This window comes from Pseudophryne corroboree, chromosome 4, assembly GCF_028390025.1.
Source record: "Pseudophryne corroboree isolate aPseCor3 chromosome 4, aPseCor3.hap2, whole genome shotgun sequence".
Classification (NCBI taxonomy): domain Eukaryota; kingdom Metazoa; phylum Chordata; class Amphibia; order Anura; family Myobatrachidae; genus Pseudophryne; species Pseudophryne corroboree.
This window is the reverse complement of record NC_086447.1, coordinates 885,316,189-885,340,411: the sequence shown is the minus strand read 5'-3', so window position 1 is coordinate 885,340,411 and position 24,223 is coordinate 885,316,189. Positions and strand designations below refer to the sequence as shown.

Sequence of the window (24,223 nt, the reverse complement as noted above, 5' to 3'; positions counted from 1 at the left end):
GTATATACTGTACTGTGGATAGATATATGATGCAGCTGTAATTACAAGGGCTCTAACTTATGTATGGCCTGTATGTATGGGTGCTGTGTATGGATCTATTCCACTGAGCACGATGTGACATTTGTCACAGTGAGTGCCATGTGGCTATTCGTTACACTGAGGACCATGTGGGTATTTAATACACTTCAATCCAGGCAAGAATTCACACTCATTGCCATGATCATCTTGACCATCTAAACATAACCTTATCCCGGGATCTGAGCATTTTTCATTTTTTAAAGATATGCAAACAGGTCCACTGCCATTGAAATGAATGGGAGTGCTCTGATTGGTTGGAGCATGGCCGCTCCCATGCTCTGACCAATCAGGGCACTCCCATTTCTTTCAATGGCAATGTCGGCATGTGACGCGTTGTATGCGATGGGCTCCATGTGGCTGAAGGACTGCAATGTTGCATATGTTTTTTTGGGTTAGCCAAGTTTGTTGATGCTACAGTGCATGAAAGGTAGAGAACCCTTACTAAACGAATAACAGGCCTATTTCAGAGATGTACGCAAACCCGATGGTTTACATTCACCTTCGATGGTGTAAGCTCTGCCGCACTGGGATCGCACGCAGTGCCCTCAAGCCGTAGCATGGCTGAAATGCTGCAGTAGTTGGGGGTGGGGAAGGGGCAGCGACGGAAAGCACTTCAGAAAAATGGTGGCATGTCGGCCCCATTTTCTGGGCATGCTAAGGCCAGTGGCTGCTTCCTTGGGCACAGCTTCACTGGCCCCAGCACCATGAAAACACCCCAGGGTTACTCAGATGACCGACGCTCATGCAGAGGGATCTGATGCTGCGTCTTCGGAACAGCAGCGGATCACAAAAGCCGGCTGCGGTTGAAGTTCTACTTAAGATGCCTTTTGCCGCTTTTACATATTTTAGTACTGTCGCTGCATACAAGGCCCCAGCGGCTGTGATTCTGCGTCTACCTCTGAATCTGCCCCACAGTGGGTAATGGATGGGTGAGTGCAGGATTTCTGGGAGTTGTAATACAGTATCTCCTGTGTTTATTGTAATATTTTCTTTACAGATGCACTACAGGTGCCAGTGAGCCTTGTATGCCAGGGCATGCTGGCACTTGGGGTTCTCTAAGCTTCTGTACGCCCTGCAGCCCCTAAAATTGGGCATAACAGGACTAGCTGAAACCTGTAGTGCACCAGTAAGGAAGAATATTAAATCTATTTTTTACAAACAATTATTAACACCCCATCAACTGTCCTGTGCTGACCAGACTAGGGCTGGCACTATAGCAGCGGGGATCCCACGCCAAATGTCCCCCTACTGTAATGCTACCAGCCCTGGCTAGTAAACTTTAATGATGGTAATGGAGATTTCAAGGGGTCCACAACCTGTTTCTTCAACTACCGGCCTAGGCATAGAGACCTAGTACTGGTTATCATTTTCAGTGGGACCCCACGGCGACAAGAGGTGGGCTTGCTGTGGGTTCTAAACCCACCTCTTAATAAATCTCAGATTTCTATTTAAATGGGGGGATTGGGGCAGGGTTTTCCATTTCAAAGTGTAGTTTCTTGGGCGGATTGTGGCACCTTTGAGTTGAGTAAATCCCACCAGGAAAACTTCTCCTTCCTGCTGGGATTCCATTATAGCTGCTTAGTAAATTATGCCCCAAAGCATCATGTGAGTATCATGGGTACTTCTTACTCTGCCTTCCGAGTATTTATATCACAGCCAGGTAAGTCATTGTCACACAACGGATCCTTGTTGGTATATATCACACAGAGCACCACAAGGAATTATTAATATACGGAGCAGAACATAGACAGCTTGAAGGCTGCATTCAGCAGGATTCCAGTAGACGGTAGACGCCGATACGTTGTCTACACCAAGTGGAGGAACATGCTGAGAAAGACAAACTAACTTTCCTGGCCACCATTTCAGCACGCCTTACTAGCAAAAATGTGGCAGGGCATGCTGGAAAGTGTAGTTCCAGAAAAGCTGGAGGGACACAAGTTGAACACACATGTGGAGTCTAAAACAACTCCGAGCTAATGACGTCAACCATCAGTCCAGAATTCAGCTCTGGTATAGGATGTCCTTATCGTAGGGAGGCTACAGTCGCCGGGTGCTGAGAGGATAGATGAGATATTTAGGAGAAAATAGGAGACTTTCTAATCTCGAATTATCTACATTCATGAGCCATAAAATCTCTCCATTTCCCATGTAGCGTAAGAGAGGTCGCTACGATGAATGAGAGCTCGTTTTCGGCTGGAGTTGGGATTGATTCCACATTAAACATTTCCACATTCGGAGCGTTTCAGTTTTTATTGTTGGACTATTTAAAACATCAGCCTCCTGACAAGACAATATTAGTTATATAGATCCGCTGTGTTCTAGAGTCGCAGACCCAAATCCGCAGCAATAACACCATCAAGTATCACTATATTTTATATTTATGTGTGTTTAGATGTTTATTGTGCATTATTACTCTGTAGCGCTTTCAGGTTTTTTTATTGCGCAAATATTTCTTACTCTGTATTCCTGTTGGGGACGTGTTTGTGTACCTTAATTGTTCATGCTTTCATAATTCTGGTCCTTTATTCTTACCTGAAAGGGTCCTGACGGGGAGATGTGGACGCTGGCATGCTGCCACCTGTTACCCAAGTTCCCATTCTTTGACCACACGGTGCTGTTCGTGGTGCCAATGTTCATCACTCGTAGCACCATATTTAAATAACCTGTCAAAGAAAGTATTGATAATTTAGCTGGAGGAAAAATAAAAGATCTTGAACATTAATCTACTAGTTTAATAAATGCAACTGCCTAACCTAATGGCTTAGCATTAGATGGGAAGGTTGTGGGCTTTACATACTACTGAATGATAAGCTGGACTGCAGATCATAGTTATGTAAGATCTGTGTCACAGAAGCCTCCTGTAATCCTCCATAGCGATAGTTAGGTAAATAAACCTGTATACTGCTGAATAATTGTTTGCTAATACTTTATGGCTAATACATACACCAGACATCAGTTACAAATTAATTTTTTCAGTTACTGATTCCTTTCCAAAATCTCTTCTTCTTCTTTTTTTTTTTTTTTCAAAACAATTTCTATTGAGACAAAATATTAACATACTGTACACAAAGCATCACATTCAGAAGCACACATCAAGATCAGTGCATGCAGGAACAGAATAATATACTGTAGTATGACGACTCAAAATGTCTAGCTTTTTGGCTCCAAAAAGAAGAAGAAAAAAGTAGTACAAGGAATCCACATACCTCAATGTATAACAATAAAAACACAAAATAATAAGGTAAAAGAAGTATCAAATTGGGAAATATCAAATTGAGGCATAAATAACAACAACAAAAACCTCCCCCCCACTTCCATCCTGAACCCTAGTGCAGCCAGGTCAACCCCATCATCCCTACAGATGAAGATTACCGATATCCCCTATAAAAAGGAAGGATATCCAGTGCCATCTTGGTATGATCATTATAATATAGCAAATATAGGACATTAAGAATTCTAAACATGTGATTCCAAATTACGATACAAAAACAATTTGTAGTCACAAGCAGCTTCAGAATATGTGTCTTAGGGGTCTATTTACTAAGCCTCGGATGGAGATAAAGTAGACGGAGATAAATTACCAGCCAATCAGTTCCTAACTGCCATGTTACAGGCTGTGTTTGAAAAACGACAGTTAGGAGTTGCAGTGGCGGAACTAGCGAGCGGTGGGCCCAGGTGCGACAAAATGCTTTGGGCCCCCCACCCATTCCATCCAAGTCCACCCCCTCACTTCTGGAGAGGATCTGGTGAGGGGGACCTGCTCAGGGCCAGAGAAATGGATACCTAGCAACAGTGCCGTAACTAGACATTTTAGCACTGTGTGCAAGAAACGGCATCGGAGCCCCACCCCTGCATGCAAAACAGGGGCAGTGCGCGCCGTAGGCGCGCGCAAAAATACATAGTGGTGTGGCTTCGTGGGGAAGGGGTTTAGCCACAAAATAATACCAATTCATAAAACGGTGCACATTAGTCTCCATTATTCAAATTACGCCGCACAGTAGCACCACTACACCAGGTAGAGACCCTTTTACACGTTATGGCGGACAGATTCCTCTTTTTACACATTACGGCAGACAGCGTCCCCTTTTTACACATTACGGCAGACAGCGTGCACTTTTTACACATTACGGCAGACGGTGCACTTTTTACACATAACGGCAGCCAGCGTGCCCTTGTTACACATAGCGGCAGACAGCGTACACTTTTTACACATAACGGCAGATAGCGTGCCCTTGTTAAACATAGCGGCAGACAGCGTACACTTTTTACACATAACGGCAGACAGCGTGCCCTTTTTACACATAACGGCAGACAGCGTCCCCTTTTTACACATAACAGCAGACAGCGTGCCCTTGTTACACATTACGGCAGGCAGATTCCCCCTTTTTACACACTGCGGCAGGCAGATTCCCCCTTTTTACACAACACGTCAGGCGGATTCCCCCTTTTTACACATTGCGGCAAAGATTCCCCCTTTTTGCACATTACGGCAAAGATTCCCCCTTTTTACACATTACATCAGGCAGATTCCCCCTTTTTACACATTACGGCAGGCAGATTCCCCCTTTTTACACATTACATCAGGCAGATTCCCCCTTTTTACACATTGCGGCAAGCAGATTCCTCATTTTTACACATTGCGGCAGGCAGATTCCCCCTTTTTACACATTACATCAGGCAGATTCCCCCTTTTTACACATAGCGGCAGGCAGATTCCCCATTTTTACACATTGCGGCAGGCAGATTCCCCATTTTTTCACATTGCGGCAGGCAGATTCCCCCTTTTTACACATTGCGGCAGGCAGATTCCCCCTTTTTACACATTGCGGCAGGCAGATTCCCCATTTTTACACATTGCGGCAGGCAGATTCCCTCTCTTTACACATTGCGGCAGGCAGATTCCCCCTCTTTACACATTGCTGCAGACAGTCCCAAGAAAGAAAGAAAGAAAGAAAGAAAGAAAGAAAGAAAGAAAGAAAGAAAGAAAGAAAGAAAGAAAGAAAGAAAGAAAAGAATTATACTTACCCTCTCCGCTGGCTCAGGCTCCTCGGTGCAGCTTCTGGTCACGATTCCCGGGCAGGAGAGAAGGAGGAGGAGGGAGGTGGAGGAGGGAGCTGCAGCAGCGCTGTGTCATTGGTGGAGGCACTGCTGCTGCTGCCCCTCTGCTTCACTATAGGCTGTTCTCAGGAGACAGCCTATAGTGAAGCAGAGGGACAGCAGCAGCAGCGCCTCAACCAGTAACAAAGCGTTGCTGCGGCTCCCTCCTCCACCTCCCTCCTCCTCCTTCTCCCCCGTGCCGCTGCAGTGCGCTCCTCTCCTCTCTGGGTGGCTGTGTGCTGCGGGCAGCGGTTGCCCGCAGCACACAGCGGCATGTAATGAGTCAGTTTGACTCATTACATGCTTTGGTCCTCTGGACAGAGGCGGGCCCCAGTGCAACGCACTGGTTGCACTGGCGGTAGTTCCGCCTCTGAGGAGCTGATTGACTGGTACTTTGTCTCCGTCCACTTTACCTCCATCCAAGGCTTAGTACAGACCCCTTTGTATCGAGAGTTTCAATATATATGCCCCATTTTGAACAGAAACACATCACCCTACTTTCCTTACCTGGTATAGTTGCTCGTCTCTCAAATAAAGAATTTGTAGCAGTGTATTTTTAACCACTTGAAGGGATGGCGCAGAGAAGACTGTCCCTGTAAACCCCAATCCGTAAAATTATCACATAATACAGCCTATTGTAAGGCACATATAGGGCCTCATTCCGAGTTGATTGCTCGCTAGCTGCTTTTAGCAGCAGTGCAAACGCTAGGCCGCCGCCCTCTGGGAGTGTATCTTAGCAGAATAGCGAACGAAAGATTAGCAGAACTGCTCAAAAATCTTTTCCTGCAGTTTCTGAGTAGCTCCAGACCTACTCCTAGATTGCGATCAGCTCAGTCCGTTTAGTTCCTGCTTTGACGTCACAAACACGCCCTGCGTTCGGCCAGCCACTCCCCCATTTCTCCAGCCACTCCTGCGTTTTAGCCTGACACGCCTGCGTTTTTTAGCACACTCCCGGAAAACAGTCAGTTTCCGCCCAGAAACACCCACTTCCTGTCAATCACACACCGATCAGCAGAGCGACTGAAAAGCGCAGCTCGCCCCGTGTAAAATTGCTTAGTTTTGTGTGAAATTACTTGGCGCGTGTGCCCTGCGGCCCATACGCGCAGAACAGCCGATTGTTAGCCTGATCGCTAGGCTATGAAAAACGGCAGTGAGCGATCAACTCTCATTGTGTTTAGAAACACCGTAACTTTATCCTAAAAATTTCTAATTTTACCACACTCATATTGTAACTAAAGAATGTAACTCAGGAGAGAACATAAAGAACTCTTGTTAGAAAGAGAGAATTTGGACTTCGGAGCCTGACATGGATGTAGTTGACCCCCGTGATCAAACACATCTCAAATAGCAGCAATGCCTCTCATCATCTAAACCAGGTACGTAGCATTTTCCAAACCAGGATCGGACACAGGATTGCCCCAAAACATAATATAATGAGATATAGTATGACATCTATTCTGTTTTTGAATCATTTGTAACCATAATACGTAAGTATCAAAAACCAAAATATTTATATGCACTAGTGGCGGAAGACGGGTTCTGTGAGTATGTAAGAGGGCAGCCGGAGAGTAGGGATAAAACCACCTCCACTTCCAAGGAGTTATAGGTGTAAGCAGTAGCGGATCTTGCCACGGGCAAGCAGGACTTTTGCCCGGGGCGCCACCTTCTGGAGGGCGCTGGCGCCATCCGGAGGGCGCCGCACCGTGGCAAGATCCGCCACTGCTGCCCGCTGTGTCCCCCGTCCGCCTCCGCTGCCCGCTGCCGTCCCCGTCCGCCTCCTGTGAAGGGAACTAGACGCTATGCGTCTAGTTTCCCTTCGTGGAGAGTAACTTTGCTGAGCGGTGCGCGATGACGTCATCGCGCACCGCTCAGCATTCAAGCGGCGCTAGCAATGTACAGGGGGCGTAACTGACCACGCCCCCTGTATTAGGCCACGCCCCTTTTCCTGCCCGGGCGCAGAGCGCCCTTGAACCGGCCCTGGGTGTAAGCTTCACAACCCATCAACCAATCAAGTATATATTGAAAAACACTGCATTGGTAAATGCAGAAATATATGGAACAGCCAGCCCACCATCGGACTTCCCCAAATACATCTTAGCTCCTGATATACGTGGTTTCCCATCCCTCCACCCAAATCCCCAAATCTATTTTACAGAAAATAATAATTTTGTTCTCTGCCAATGAATCAGTTCCTGAAAGGTGTACAGTATGAGAAAATGTCTGAGGAAAACGCAGAGATCGAGGTTAGAATGGTTCATCGGGGAACAGGGAAAATCAACAGGCCCCACCCACTCCTGCAGGGGTGAGGTTTCAGACCGTGAATTCAAATGATACATTGTTACTCTATTGCTCTGTAGTAGCCATGTTCCCTGCAGGCTATGTCCTCTCTAAGTTGGCTGCACCCCCTCTGGTAGCTGGTCACACCCCTTAAATACGGGTTCCTACAACAGCATTCACCTGGTTGGCCCATCCTGCTCCAGTCCAACACTGGCAGAGAACTTTCATTTTGTCACATTCCTAAAATGTTCACACATATTTGTGTCACTTCAAGCAGTACAAAAGATCTAAAATACATTTTAGGATTGAACATTACCATCAGAGGCGTAACTCTGGAAGGCAACGGAGTCATTTGCCGCCGGGCTCATGCTCTGAAGGGGGGGCATCTCTCATTAAATTAAGTTAATTAATAGCTCCCGTTATTTCTTCAGTGGCTGACTTCCTCACTGGTCCCTGCACCTTACAAATCACACCCTTTTTATTATACTGTAGATACACACATTTTACAAGTGTCATGCCCAGGATTAGAAACCACATTGGAAGCAGACACCGTACTGATGAAGCTGTTTGCTCTTGTATAGGAAATATGAGAATTTTAACTATATAAAGATACTTCTCTGACAATTACACGTAACTTCATATAGTTAGAATTCTCATACTTCCTCTACAGGAGCAAATAACTCCATCAGTAAAGTGTCTCCTGTTAGTGTAACAGGTCAAGGGTTCTAATCCTGGGTATGACTGCTAAGAAATGTGTGGTTTAAAATAAAAGACAATGAAATGTATATATACAGTATATACACTTTTTTCAGAACACACACACACACACACACACACACACACACACACACACACACACACACACACACACACGCACACATACATACATATATTTATCTAAATATAGGGGTGAGGAGAGCACCAATATTTATCTTGCCTCTGGGTTTAAGCCACTGATTACCATATTATTTACTTGTCAATGCCGATTTTATAAAATGTAAGGGGGTAAAATGTACAGTATAATATGATTTCTTTGTACTATAGTTGCTAAATTGTTACTTTAGTTTTAGTTGTTTTTTTTACAAGTTTCCTTCAATGTAATTTATATTAAACTATGTAATTGAAGATTAGTATTACTCGGCCTCATCAGTATCCATAATAATTTCTCACTAATAAAATGCTTTACTGTGGTCAGGAACATGGATTTATGTAACAAATGCTGTCACCCATTTCTGATAACGTGATGTCTGACATATAATCCCAGGTACAATGTATTTTAGAACCCAGTCGTGTCAGAGAAGGCAGAAGTATGAAAGTAACACAATGCACATGAATGAAGCACGGTCTTTAGAACTAGGGCAGGCTTGTCCAACCCGCGGCCCGCGGGCCGCATGCGGCCCAAGTCGGCTAGTAATGCGGCCCAGGAGCTGCGCTGCAGCAGAGGGTTTTTTTGTTTTTTTTCCCGAGTACGGACACCACATGTGAGGCTGATCCGGCCCCAGCAAGTTGTCAGCACATCCTGATTGGATTGCTGCTGCTGGGACCAGCACCAGCTCACGCCCTCTCCGCTGTCAGTCACAGTGTAGCCCTCCTCCGCTGCATAGCGGCACACGTGACTGAGCAGCGCGAGAGTAGAGGAGCCCAGCAGAGAAGTTGGTTGTACAAGAACACGTGGAGCGGCGGACGGAGACGGAGGCAGCGCTGCAGGAACGGTAAGTATGTGTCTGTGCGTGTGTTTTTTTTTTACAGCTACAAGGGGCACAGTACATGGGCGCAGCTACAAGGGGCACAATACAAGGGGGCAGCTACAGTGCCACAACTACAAGGGGCACAGTACAAGGGGGCAGCTACAAGGGGGCAGCTACAGGGCCACAACTACAAGGGGCACAGTACAAGGGGGCAGCTACAAGGGGGCAGCTACAGGGCCACAACTACAAGAGGCACAGTACAAGGGGGCATCTACAAGGGGGCAGCTACAGGGCCACAACTACAAGGGGCACAACTACAAGGGGCACAGTACAAGGGTGCAGCTACAGGGCAACAACTACAAGGGGCACAACTAGAAGGGGCACAGTACAAGGGGCACAGCTGCAGGGGCACAACTACAAGGGGCACAGTACAAGGGGGCAGCTACAAGGGGGCAGCTACAGGGCCACAACTACAAGAGGCACAGTACAAGGGGGCAGCTACAGGGCCACAACTACAAGGGGCACAACTACAAGGGGCACAGTACAAGGGTGCAGCTACAGGGCAACAACTACAAGGGGCACAACTAGAAGGGGCACAGTACAAGGGGCACAGCTGCAGGGGCACAACTACAAGGGGCACAGTAAAAGGGGGCAGCTACAAGGGACACAGTACAAGGGGTCAGCTACAGGGGCACAACTACAAGGGGCGCAGCTACAGGGGCACAGTACAAGGGGCACAGCTGCAGGGGCACAACTACAAGGGGCACAGTAAAAGGGGGCAGCTACAAGGGACACAGTACAAGGGGTCAGCTACAGGGGCACAACTACAAGGGGCGCAGCTACAAGGGCACAACTACAAGGGGCGCAGCTACAGGGGCGCAGCTACAAGGGGCGCAGCTACAGGGGCGCAGCTACAAGGGGCGCAGCTACAGGGGCACAACTACAAGGGGCGCAGCTACAGGGGCGCAGCTACAGGGGCACAGCTACAAGGGGCGCAGCTACACGGGCACAGCTACAAGGGGCACAGTACAAGGGGCACAGTACAAGGGGCGCAGCTACAGGGGCACAGCTACAAGGGGCACAGTACAAGGGGCGCAGCTACAGGGGCACAACTACAAGGGACGCAGATACAGGGGCACAGCTACAAGGGGCGCAGCTACAGGGGCACAACTACAAGGGACGCAGCTACAGGGGCACAGCTACAAGTAAGTTTAATATGTTAACTATGTTTTCTATGGTTTTTTGGGATGATCAGGTATCGTTACTGTTATTTTATTTTATGTGCGGCCCAATCTAAATTTTCATCTTCTAATGTGGCCCAGGGAAGGTGAAAGGTTGGACACCCCTGAACTAGGGGATTAAGGCTCAATATTCAGAAAAGAATCAGGTGATGATTTTTGAAAGAAGCCGAAAGTAAGGTAGAAAAATAGTCAGAGGATTAGTAATAATCTGTAACAAATAGCACAGCTGTAGTATAATGTGTGCTGTCTAATGCCATTCTCTTATATAAACACTAAACATAGAATCATTTGTCCCCGGAGAAAGTGAGATTATGATAAAATTGGTGTCATTTGATTTGTGGTGCTACAAATGGATCTTTACATCTTGCAAATCTTTCTATCTATTTACTCTATCTATTTACTCTATCTTTCAAATCAATCTACAGTATCTGACTATATATGTACTGTATTACCTATCATATATCTATCTACTGTATCATCTATCTATCTATCTATCTATCTATCTATCTATCTATCTATCTGTTTACTGTATCATTTATCAATCTATCTATCTATCTATCTATCTATCTATCTATCTATCTATCTATCTATCTATCTATCTATCTATCTATCTATCTAATCACTCACTCAATGAATGAATGAATGAATGAATCAATCAATCAATCAATCAATCAATCAATCGTCTGTCTATTTATTTACTCTGTCTTTCAAATCAATCTGACTACTTACTGTATTATCTATCTATCTATCTATCTAGCTATTATCTATTTATCAAATCAAGCAATAAATCACTCATCTATCTATCTATCTATCTATCTATCTATCTATCTATCTATCATCTATCTATCTTATCAATCATCTATCTATCTATCTATCTATCTATCTATCTATCTATCTATCTATCTATCTAAATCAATCTATCTAATCTAGCTGTCTATTCTATCTATCTAGCTGTCTATCTATCTATCTATCTATCTATCTATCTATCTATCTATCTATCTATCTATCTATCTATCTATCTATCTACATATCTGTTGATCTTTCAAATCAATCTATCTAGCTATCTATTTAATTAATGTATATCTCTGTATCATATCAAACTATCTGATCTATACATCTATATCTATCTATCTTTGAAATCTATCTATCTTTGAAATCTATCCGTCCGTCCGTCCGTCCGTCCGTCTGTCTGTCTATCTATCTATCTATCTATCTATCTATCTATCTATCTATCCGTCTGTCTGTCTGTCTGTCTATCTATCTACTTTCCATTGGTCTTACACAACTCTTCTCCCCTTTCCCCTTGTATTCTTCTTCCTTTACCTCTGTTCCCCTGTTAGGAGCACCATCAGTAAATTAGTATGGCAGAGTAAAGGAATAACCTAACACCTTGCTAGTATTAATATGTATAACATTTTCTCTCAGAGCCCATAAAGCTGGTGGTATGAGAGTAAATGTTGCTTCAGCACGCTGGACAGCGGCCAGTAAGATAAGCAGGGGCCTCGGGCGGCTCGTTAATGGCCAGTCTGCATTTTCCTGTATAAAGAGGGCTATAACGCCTGCAGCGAGCGCTCTCCTCTTTTACTGCCACTCATTGGCTTTCTCCAGGAGACTGAGCCTATAAAATCTCACATCCAGCAGCGGCTGCAGAGATTTACAGATGCCGCTATCCTCCCAAGGTCTCCGCAGCTTAAGTGCTGCTAGTATAGAGCTGAGTAGATAATAACACAAACACATAGAGGTACCTTAGAACGTTCCCAATCAATTGTACTGACACTATGGGGTATATGCAATTGCGGTCGAATTCCCGAAAATGTCGAAAAAAACTGGACTTTTTCACCAAAAAAAAAAATTGACAATGCAATACAGTACTTTTCGTCGAAAAAACGGACTTCTCTAATTCGACTTTTTGAAATTTCGACATTTGACAAATTCGACATTTCTGCAATGGTACAAATGCGTTTTTTCGAGAAAAGTATATTCAATTGAAGAATGCAAATTCGACAACAGTGCTTTTCGTCAGTAAATTCGTCATTTTCAATCCGCCTCACTTTGCTGGCGGAATGTAATACATTTTTTTAAAAACATGTTTTTTTGTGTGTTTTTTTTATTGCTAATAGCATATCTATTTATATTAGAAGGGATTAGGGACTTGGTTTCTCTATTTAGGAGGCACAAGTACTATTTATATATTTAAAAAAAAAAAATTTTTTTTTTAAATGGAATGGGTTAAAAACCAGAAAAAAAAAATGCGTGGGTCCCCCCTCCTAAGCATAACCAGCCTCGGGCTCTTGAGCCGGTTCTGGTTGCAAAAATACAGGGAAAAAAATGACAGGGGATCCCCCGTATTTTAACAACCAGCACCGGGCAATGCGCCTGGTCCTGGTGCAAAAAATACGGGGGACAAAAAGATTAGGGGTCCCCCGTATTTTTTGTACCAGCACCGGGCTCCACTAGCTGGACAGATAATGCCACAGCCAGGGGACACTTTTATACCGCTCCCTGCGGCCGTGGCATTAAATACCCAACTAGTCACCCCTGGCCGGGGTACCCTGGAGGAGTGGGGACCCCTTCAATCAAGGGGTCCCCCCCCAGCCACCCAAGGGCCAGGGGTGAAGCCAGAGGCTGTTCCCCCCATCCAAGGGCTGCGGATGGGGGGCTGATAGCCTTGTTGAAAATGAACGAATATTGTTTTTTGCAGAAGAACTACAAGTCCCAGCAAGCCTCCCCACAAGCTGGTACTTGGAGAACCACAAGTACCAGCATGCGGGGGGGAAACGGGCCCGCTGGTACCTGTAGTTCTTCTGCAAAAAAAATACCCAAATAAAAACAGGACACGCACACCGTGAAAATACAACTTTATTTCACACATGCCGACACATACATACTTACCTATGTTGACACGCAGGCTGCGTGCTTGCAGCCAGCTTGGGCTTCTTAGGCTACTGGACACCATTAGCTCCAGAGGGATCGAACACAGGCCCAGCCTCGGAGTCCGGTCCCAGAGCCGCGCCGCCGGCCCCCTTACAGAGCCAGAAGCAAGAAGAGGTCCGGAAAATCGGCGGCAGAAGACATCAGTCTTCATCAAGGTAGCGCACAGCACTGCAGCTGTGCGCCATTGCTCCTCATGCACACCTCACACTGCGGTCACTGATGGGTGCAGGGCGCTGGGGGGGGGGGGGGGGCGCCCTGAGCAGCAATATTAACACCTTGGCTGGCAAAAATACATCACATATAACCCCCAGGGCTATATGGATGTACATTAACCCCTGCCAGAATCCATAAAAATGCGGGAGAAAAGTCAGCGAAAAAGGGGCGGAGCTATCTCCTTCAGCACACTGGCGCCATTTTTCCCTCACAGCTCCGTTGGAGGGAAGCTCCCTGGCTCTCCCTTGCAGTTAATACACTACAGAAAGGGTTAAAAAGAGAGGGGGGGGGGCACAATTTAGGCGCAGTATACAATATATATGCAGCTATAAGGGAAAACACTTTTTTATAGGTGCTGTCCCTGTGATATATAGCGCCCTGGTGTGTGCTGGCATACTCTCCCTCTGTCTCCCCAAAGGGCTTTGTGGGGTCCTGTCCTCTATCAGAGCATTCCCTGTGTGTGTGCTGTGTGTCGGTACGGCTGTGTCGACAGGTATGTGGAGGATAATGAGGTGGAGGCGGAGCGAATGCCTGTAAATATGTTGTCACCCCCTGCGGGGTCGACACCGGTGTGGTTGAACTTATGGAAGCATTACGTGAAAGTGTCAACTCCTTACATAAAAGGTCGACGACACGGAACAGCCGGCTACTCAGCTTGTGCCTGTTCCAGCGTCTCAAATGTCATGGGGGGCTCTAAAATCGCCCGCTACCTCAGATAACAGACACAGATGTCGACACGGATACTGACTCCAGTGTCGACATCGATGAGACTAGTGTACCCTCCAAATAGGTCCACCCGTTACAGGATTGAGGCAATGAAAAATGTATTACACATTTATGATTATACCCCAGGTACCACATAAAAGGGTATTGTGTTTGGTGAGAGAAAACTATTAGTAGTTTTTCCTGCATCTGAGAAATTAAATGAGGTGTGTGAGGAAGAGTGGTCTTCCCCCGGTAAGAAATTGATAATTTCTACAATGGTTATTGGCAGCGTACCCTTTCCCGCCAGAGGATAGGTCACGCGGGGAAACACCTCATAGGGTAGATACAGCGCTTACACGCTTATCAGAAAAGGTGGCACTACCGTCTCCGGATACGGCCGCCCTGAAGGAACCTGCTGATAGAAAGCAGGAGGTTACCCTATAAGATATGGTCACACACTAGGGCATTATATTGCGACCAGCCGTTGCTTCGGCATGGATGTGCAGTGCTCCCGCTGCGTGGTCAGATTCCCTGTCGGAAAGTAACTATGGATAGGGACAATATTTTGCTGAAAATAGAGCATATAAAAGACGTGGTCTTATACATGCGTGATGCACAGAGGGATATTTGCCGGCTGGCATCAAAAATAAGCGCTAGGTCCATTGCCGCCAGACGGGGGTTATGGACTTGGCAATGGTCAGGCGATGCCGACTCGAATCGGCACATGGAAGTTGCCCTATAAGGGGGTAAAACTGTTTGGGGATAGTTTTTCAGACCTCGTTTCCACAGCTACTGCTGGGAAATCGATTTTTTTGCCACAGGCTACCCCACAACAAAAGAAAGCACCGTATCATCAAGTACAGTCCTTTCGGCCCCAGAAAAGCAAGAGGGCTAGAGGCTCATCCTTTCTGCTGAGAGGCAAAGGTAGAGGAAAAAGCTGCAACACACAGCTAGTTCCCAAGAGCAGAAGTCCTCCCTGCGTCCGGTAGGTCCACAGCATGGTGCTGGGGCTGCTCAGGCGGACCCAGGTACGGTGGGGGCCCGTCTCAGATATTTCAGCGGACAGTGGGCTCTCTCACATGGATCCCTGGGTCCTTCAAGTAGTATCTCAGGGGTACAGGCTGGAGTTCGAGACGTTCTTCCCCCCGCCGTTGCCTAAAATCTGCCTTACCGGCACCTCCCTCTGCCAGGGAGACGGTGTTGGTGGATATTCAACACTATAATCACAACAAGTGATTGTCAAGGTGCCCCTCCTTCAGCAAGGAAGGGGTTACTATTCCACAGTGGTTGTGGTACCGAAACGGTTCGGTTAGACCCATCTTGAAATTAAAATACTTGAACTTTTATATCAGAAGATTCAAGTTCAAGATGGAATCGCTCAGGGCGGTTATTACGAGCCTGGACGAGGGGGATTACAGGGTCTCCCTGGACATCAAGGATGCGTACCTGCATGTCCCAATTTACCCCCCTCACCAGGAGTACCTCAGATATGTGGTACAGGACTGTCACTATCAGTTCCAGACGCGGCCGTTGGAGTTGTCCACGGCACCGAAGGTCTTTACCTAGGTAATGGCCGAAGTGACGATACTCCTTCGCAAGAAGGAAGTTTTTATTATCCCGTACTTGGACGATCTCCTGATAAAGGCGAGGTCCAAAGAACAGTTGGTAGTGAGGGTAGCACTCTCTTGGGAAGTGCTACAACAGCACGACTGGATTCTCAATATTCCAAAGTCACAGCTGGTCCCGACGACACGTCTTCTGTTCCTGGGAATGTTTCTGAACGCAGGACCAGAAAAGAGTGTTTCTTCCAGTGGAAAAAGCCGAGGAGTTGTCATCTCTAGTCAGAGACATCCTAAAACCAGGACAGGTGTCGGTACATCAATGCACACGAGTCCTGGGAAAACTGGTGGCTTCGTACGAAGCATAATTTCATTCGGAAGACTCCACGCAAGGACGTTCCAGTGGGACCTGTGGGACTAATGGTCCGGGTCCCATCTACAGATACAACAGCGGATAACCCTGTCAGCAAGAAACAGGGTGTCGCTGCTGTGGTGGCTGCAGAGGGCTCATCTACTAGAGGGCTGCAGATTCGGAATACAGGACTGGGTCCTGGTGACCACGGATGCCAGCCTTCGGGGCTGGGGTGCAGTCACACAGGGAAGAAATTTCCAAGGAGATTTTGCTTCACATAAATATTCTGCAGCTAAGGGCCATTTACAATGCCCTAAGCCAAGCAAGGCCCCTGCTTCAGAACCAGCCGGTACTGATCCAATCAGACGACATCACGGCGGTCGCCCATGTAAACAGACAGGGCGGCACAAGAAGCAGGATGGCGATGGCAGAAGCCACAAGGATTCTCCGATGGGCGACCTACACCCAGGAGAATGGGGACTTCATCCAGAAGTTTTCCAAATGCGGGTAAACCGTTGGGAATGACCACGGGTGGACATGATGGCGTCCCGCCTCAACAAGAAGTTGAAAAAATATTGCGCCAGGTCAAGGGGCCCTCAGGCGATCGCTGGGGACGATCGAGTGACACCGTGGGTGTACCAGTCGGTTTATGTGTCTCCTCCTCTACCTCTCATACCCAAGGTACTGAGAATAATAAGAAGGCGAGGAGTGAAAACCATACTCGGGGTTCCAGATTGGCCATGAAGAGCTTGGTACCCGGAACTTCAAGAGATGCTGGCAGAGGACCCTTGGCCTCTGCCGCTCAGACAAGACCTGCTGCAGCAGGGACCCTGTCTGTTCCAAGACTTACCGCGGCTGCGTTTGACGGCATGGCGGTAGAACACCGGATCCTAAAGGAAAAGGGTATTCCGAAGGAAGTCATCCCTACCCAGATCATAGCCAGGAAGGATGTCACCGCAAGACATTATCGCTGCGTTTGGCGAAAATTTGTTGCTTGGTGGGAGGCCATGAAGGCCCCGACGGAGGAATTTCAACTATGTCGATTCCTGCACTTCCTGCAAGCAGGGGTGACGTTTGGGCCTCAAATTGGGGTCCATCAAGGTCCAGATTTCGGCTCTGTCGATTTTCTTCCAGAAAGAACTGGCTTCACTGCCTGAAGTTCAGACTTTGGTTAAAGGAGTACTACATATTCAGCCTCCTTTTGTGCCTCCTGTGACACTTTTTGGATCTCAACGTGGTGTTGGATTTCCTAAAGTCGCATGGGTTGAGCCACTTAAAACCATGGAGCTAAAGTATCTCGCGTGGAAAGTGGTCATGCTGTTGGCCTTGGCCAGGCGTGTGTCAGAATTGGCGGCTTTGTCATGTAAAAGGCCTTATCTGATTTTCTATATGGATAGGGCAGAGTTGAGGACTCGTCCTCAGTTTCTCCCGAAGGTGGTCTCAGGTTTTCACTTGAACCAACCTATTGTGGTGCCTGCGGCTACTGGGGACTTGGAGGATTCCAAGTTGCTGGACGTAGTCAGGGCCCTGAAAATTTTATTTTTCCAGGACGGCTGGAGTCAGGAAAACTGACTCGCTGTTTATCCTGATGGCACCCAACAAGCTGGGTGCTCCTGCTTCTAAGCAGTCTATTGCGCGCTGGATTTGTAGCACTATTCAGCTGGCGCATTCTGCGGTAGGATTACCGCAGCCTAAATCAATAAAAGCCCATTCCACAAGGACGGTGGGCTCATCTTGGGCGGCTGCCCGAGGGGTCTCGGCTTTACAACTTTGCCGAGCAGCTACTTGGTCAGGGGCAAACACGTTTGCAAAATTCTATGAATTTGATACCCTGGCTGAGGAGGACCTGGAGTTCTCTCATTCAGTGCTGCAGAGTCATCGCACTCTCCCGCCCGTTTGGGAGCTTTGGTATAATCCCCATGGTCCTTACGGAGTTCCCAGCATCCACTAGGACGTCAGAGAAAATAAGAATTTACTTACCGATAATTCTATTTCTCGTAGTCCGTAGTGGATGCTGGGCGCCCATCCCAAGTGCGGATTGTCTGCAATACTTGTACATAGTTATTGTTAACTAATCGGGTTCTTGTTGTGAGCCATCTATTCAGAGGCTCCTCTGTTATCATGCTGTTAACTGGGTTTCATATCACAAGTTGTACGGTGTGATTGGTGTGGCTGGTATGAGTCTTACCCGGGATTCAAAATCCTTCCTTATTGTGTACGCTCGTCCGGGCACAGTATCCTAACTGAGGCTTGGAGGAGGGTCATAGGGGGAGGAGCCAGTGCACACCAGGTAGTCCTAAAGCTTTCTTTTTGTGCCCAGTCTCCTGCGGAGCCGCTATTCCCCATGGTCCCATTCCCAGCATCCACTACGGACTACGAGAAATAGAATTATCGGTAAGTAAATTCCTATTTTCTTCGCTCAGGCGATCGTAGTGTGATTGACAGGAAATGGGTGTTACTGGGCGGAAACAGGCCGTTTTATGGGCGTGTGGGAAAAAACGCTACCGTTTCCGGAAAAAACGCGGGAGTGGCTGGAGAAACGGAGGAGTGTCTGGGCGAACGCTGGGTGTGTTTGTGACGTCAAACCAGGAACGATAAGCACTGAACTGATCGCAGATGCCGAGTAAGTCTGAAGCTACTCTGAAACTGCTACGAGATGTGTAATCGCAATATTGCGAATACATCGTTCACAATTTTAAGATGCTAAGATTCACTCCCAGTAGGCGGCGGCTTAGCGTGTGCAATACTGCTAAAATCGCCTTGCGAGCGAACAACTTGGAATGAGGGCCAATATTCGTTCATTTTCAACAAGGCTATCAGCCCCCCATCCGCACTGATCGGAACGCTGGCGCTGGCATCTCGACAAGGTTCCCAAACCCACTGCCGGGATTCTGAGCTAGTGTATGCCAAGCCGCCAGAGAGCTAAGCTTTTGGGGGTTGGGGGGGGTTCTGAATGGGGAGGTAAGGTTTAGACTGTGGGGGTGGGGGGGTTAGACTGAGGGGAGGGGGGTTAGGGTTAGGTTGAGGTGAGGGAAAAGGGTAGGTTTAGGCTGCGGGCACGGGGAGGTTAGGGTTAGGCTTTCATGGGGAGGATTGAGGTTAGGCTGCAGGGGAGGGAGGGATAGGTTTAGGCCAGGCTTTTTCAACCAGTGTGCCATGGCACACTAGTGTGCTGCAACCAGTTGCAAGGTGTGCCGCGGAGCAAGATCAGCTTCCTGCACCTTCAGAGTGAATTGTTGGTCCGGGCTCCTCTTAGAGGATCAGTCGTGCTGCGGCCGTGACCTATGCCTTGAAAACGATGTGATATCATAGGTCACGGCCGCCGCGTCTCACCACCCAGCCAGCCCACCCGCCTGCATACACATCTTCCAGTTCCCACCTGCATACACAGCTTTCCTTGCCCACCCACACCCACACCTGCCCGACCGCCCACTGCTCAGTATTCGCAGAACTCCACTATGAACAATCCCCGCCACTGAGGGACAGGAAGGAGGACAGCTGATAATATTTGTTATTTTATTTCTACTGTGGGGAACAATAGGATTTCAATAGAATTTATATGGGGAGAATAAGAATTTATGGGGGGAACAATGTGACTAATTTATGTGGGGAGCAATAGGAATTATGTGGGGAGCAACATGATTTATGTGGGGATCAATTTGATTGTTTTCTCTGTGTAGGCCAATGTATGTGTGGATTTTATTTTTTTTACTGTGAGGGCCAATGTGTGTGTGTGTTTTTTTTTTTTTTTTTCTGTGGGGAACTGATGGTGTGCCTTGGCAATTTTAAAATATTGTTCGGTGTGCCGCGAGTAAAAAAAGGTTGAAAATCACTGGTTTAGGCTATGGGAATGGGGGGGTGGGGGATTAGATTAAGGCTCCAGGTATGGAGGGTTAGGGGTTATTCCCACCATCAGGATGCCGTGGTCGGTATTCTGAACTAGCGTATGCCAGACCGCCGGAGAGCTAAGCTTTGGTGGGGGGGGGGTCTGAATGGAGAGGTAAGGTTTAGACTGATGGATGGAGGGTTAGGCTGAGGGGAGGGGGGTTAGGGTTAGGCTGAGGGGAGGGGAAGGGGTAGGTTTAGGCTGCGGGCACGGGGAGGTTAGGGTTAGGCTTTCATGGGGAGGATTGAGGTTAGGCTGCAGGGGAGGGAGGGATAGGTTTAGGCTGCGGGAATTGGGGAGGGGGATTAGATTAAGGCTACAGGTATGGAGGGTTAGGGGTTATTCCCACCATCAGGATGCCGCGGTCGGTATTCTGACCACCAGTATCCCGAATGCTGGCATTTCATACCCAATGCGTATTTTCAGATGTGGGTCCTTTGATAAGATTACTAGTCTATGGCAGCTGCTTCGCATTAACCCCAGAAATACCAGGGAGAGATTAAATGACTGGACCGTCATTATCAGTGTGTGACTATTTGGAAACTTTAGATATGCTGGAACGTCATGAAGTTATAAAGGTGCGCTTGGAGGGAGAATCGCTCAGAGCCAGAAACACTGATTCTCCTGCACTTCATTCGTCTCAGAATTTTCTCCATTATTTCAGATAGGGAGAAAAAAAATGAATCTCTTTAAATGCACGGCCCAAAATGTTGGTGTTTGCTCTTGAATTATTTAGTGCCTGAGATTGATGTTCAATTCAAAACTCAGCGGCTAAACAGTGAATCACCTCAGGTCTCGTTACTTCTCCGGGTTGGATAAAAAAAGAGAAATAAGCATGCGCGGTAAAACATGGAGTAAAGGATAATCAGCCCAGAGAGACATCACAGAATGCATTTATTTCTCCTGGCTCGTTCCAATCAGCCATGTAATTCTCATTGGGTATAAATGATAATAATGATATTATGTGAAATTAAGAGGAAAATGTATCAAAGCTTGGAGAGAGAGAAAGTGGACAGAAAGAACCAACTCATTTGCCCTGGTCATTTTTCAAACACAGGCTGTAACATGACAGTTAATAGCTGATTAGTTGGTACTTTATCTCTCTCTATATTATATGTCTCTAAGGCTTGATACATCGCCCCCTAAGTGAAGTGGGGAACGATACAAATCTTGTGCACGTTTATTATCAGAGCAGCCCTGTGCGGCGGTACCGGTCGCACACCCCTAGTTACAGCCCTGGTTGTTTGGCTATAACTTCTTAAAAGGAGAGGCCACAATGTTTTTTGTTTTTTTTTAAACTGTAACTTTTTAAATTCTTCCTATAGGAGACCTATAAAACTGTCTACATATCTATTGTTAGTTTTTTTGTGGGGGGGGGGGGTTTGTAGGGTGTTTTATTTGCATTTTCCAAAACACAATTTATACATCTTTAATGTGATAACCCAGCCCAGATATGTACCGCCCCACAGAGGAACTTTCACTTGTAATAGGGAGCGCAAGGTCATTCTAGTCTGTAACTTGTTTTTGTTTTCTACTGGTGCATTATGGGATCACAGGTCACATGAGGTAAAAGGTTCCATGTTTGTGTATCACATCGATGGTTTGTTACCATTGATGGTCGGGCCATCCTTATTTGCTCTGTACTGATGACCTGCAGGGGGGTAACCTGGCACCTGATCGTTAGCTATTACTAACAACCCATTGAGGCAGTTTGTGGGTAGTCATTATTGTTTCATGTTTTCCATGCAATGCTGGAGGGTTCTACCTGCGTTGGCCTCTGTGTGTAGACTCCTTCTTTTTGAATCTCCATGTCAAATTCTTCATGATTGCTACCAGTGCAATCCTAAACCCTTACTCAACCATTGTTTCACAGCATTCAGCGTTCAGCATACCTGCATATTTCAAGGGTAATAACCAAGTGTTTCAGCTTCTATGTGTCCAAGTCTCCTGGAGACCTGCATTTTCCTAGTTACTGTGTTTTGCATTTATTTGTATACTCTGCAGGCTGCAAGAGCTTTGCTTAAACCAGTATTCACGTGTGCTTGTGTTAAATAATACTGTTGTGCTCCTGCAACTGGTTGTAGAACAGTATTTTGATTTATGCACTTGTGGAATCATAACAATATCCATATGTTTGCACACGTAGGTGCACCTATAGGTAACAGAGGTGTCTCCTGAGAGCAAAGTGGGCTGAGCTGGCCATCCAGGAGCATCTGCACAGCACTATTGCATTTCGCCTGTGCTTCATAAATGCTCATTCATCTTTTTCTGCTTGCGGCCATTATCCATAATTCACTGCCTGTATCCATTATCTGCAGGATAGATTTAGCCAAAACATGCACCAATTTGCTCGTTTCTTCCAGGAATAATATAGAATTGGTGGAATATGTGTTACATGGACAGCTGTTTTATTACATACAAGTGCAGTATGTATCAGAGAAATGACAGATGTTATTAGGGAATTCCATTGCTAAATGAAGGGGATATGTCTCAGCGGTGCCTCCCTCCTCCCTTTGCCATACCATAATGTTTCTCCTCATTGCCCATAAATCATATACAAAATAAGACTCATGTACAGTTCTCACCTCCCCATTAGAAAAAGGCAGCCCATTAACCCATTCCATAACAGGGTTCTGTACAACACCTGCCTATGGGGCATCTATATATTAATAGCGTAAGGATGACTTTTATGAGTGACTTATTTCTATGATCCCGTTGTCTGAGCAGGGCACGTTATATGCCAAATGAAAGCTCTTGTTCCGCAGTATTATACTGGCATTGTGATTGGTTGCTTTGTTTCGGAGTTATGTGGCAAAAGTCCACCAGCCAATCACAGTGCAACACCATAGTGCTCTTTGAAAATGTGACAGTTGGTGAACTCTGCCTGTGCACTATCTGTGTGATCTGGAACATGTGACCTGCTGGGTGGTTTGGAAACTGTGACAGTTATGTGCAGCCACCTACTAAGCAGGGATACTACAGGGTATCAACTCCTAAGGGGGTGAAAAGGGGTAACATTTTTCCGTCTGAAACTGGGCAGATCAGCTAGTATCTATTCATTAACAGATATTAAACTGGGTAATTAGAATTTCTTATCACCGCTATTTGCGTCAGAAAGAAATTAATGGTCGCCTAGCTGTATTAAGAAACACCCACGTGTACAGGGGTGGCGAAAGGAACCAGTCCCTGCAGTGTGTCAGATGTGAAGTGATCTCACAGGAGCTGACGACGCATGCGTAAGTAGACAGTGCCTACGGATCCCTCTCCATGTACTTATGGCGATATGTAGTGCGTAGGCTTCAGCGCCTAATGCCATCTGCATACCAGAGCTTGGTCAATAAAGCAGCTTCCCACACAAATCTACAGGGGCTGCTTTTGCGATCAAAAAGGGGGGAAACTTAATATTTGCGAAAATGATTTCGGGGGACATCAATTATTTGATAAATAGACCCCTATATCTTATTGTGTGGCTATATCACAGAGCTTCATAAAGTGTGTTCCGCAGATGTGCAGTATAGTACAATGAGCTCTCAGCCGGGATGTACAGTATACACCTTTCTAGACACAGCTGCAGTGAGGAGACCTCCCCGCTGATATCTCTATTGTAGGGAAAGACTATTGAAGCTGGAGAATTCCTGCTACTATTCCATAGATGTATCATCAGCTTTATCCCCTGGGACGCCTTTATTGTCTCACTGCCTGTTTCTAACCAGCGGAGAACTAAATGTCCATTCTGAGGGTCCGACAGCAGCCCTTTCATCTCAGAGAGGTAACATTTCCGAGCATTCTCAGGGGGGTCCTGATTGCGCAGCTGAGCTCCAGTATATATGAATACAATTACCTATCTGGCATTTAACTCATGCACTGCTGTAGAAGACCCAGCAGAAGGAGACATTTCAAATCTCCCGCACACACACACAATGAGCTCTTTGTTGCTCACAGCTATATACGTATAAATCGGGTTGAGCACTGAATTGATGCTGACGGGCTTTGCTTTGAGGTTGCTCAACAGTCTCTGACTCCAGGTCCAGAATTTCATTCAATGAAGAACAGATTGACACACCTACAAGGGCTGGACTTAGTGGGCCTTTACACAATGTTGGGCCTGGCTCCCCTATTTGTCTAATGCCTATAAATAAGTGAAAATGTTGTTCTATCTTGAAGCAAAGCCACAAAATAAATAAAAGTTTATA

At 46.6% G+C, this 24,223-nt stretch overlaps 1 protein-coding gene across 1 annotated transcript in view; it reads right to left on the bottom strand.

Moving 5' to 3' along the window:
- MDGA1 (MAM domain containing glycosylphosphatidylinositol anchor 1) overlaps positions 1–24,223 on the bottom strand; it is a 567,923-nt gene that overhangs the window by 7,344 nt on the left and 536,356 nt on the right. Inside the window, 1 exon segment of the mRNA XM_063918866.1 lies at positions 2,611–2,741. Coding sequence (XP_063774936.1) covers positions 2,611–2,741 — 131 coding nt within the window.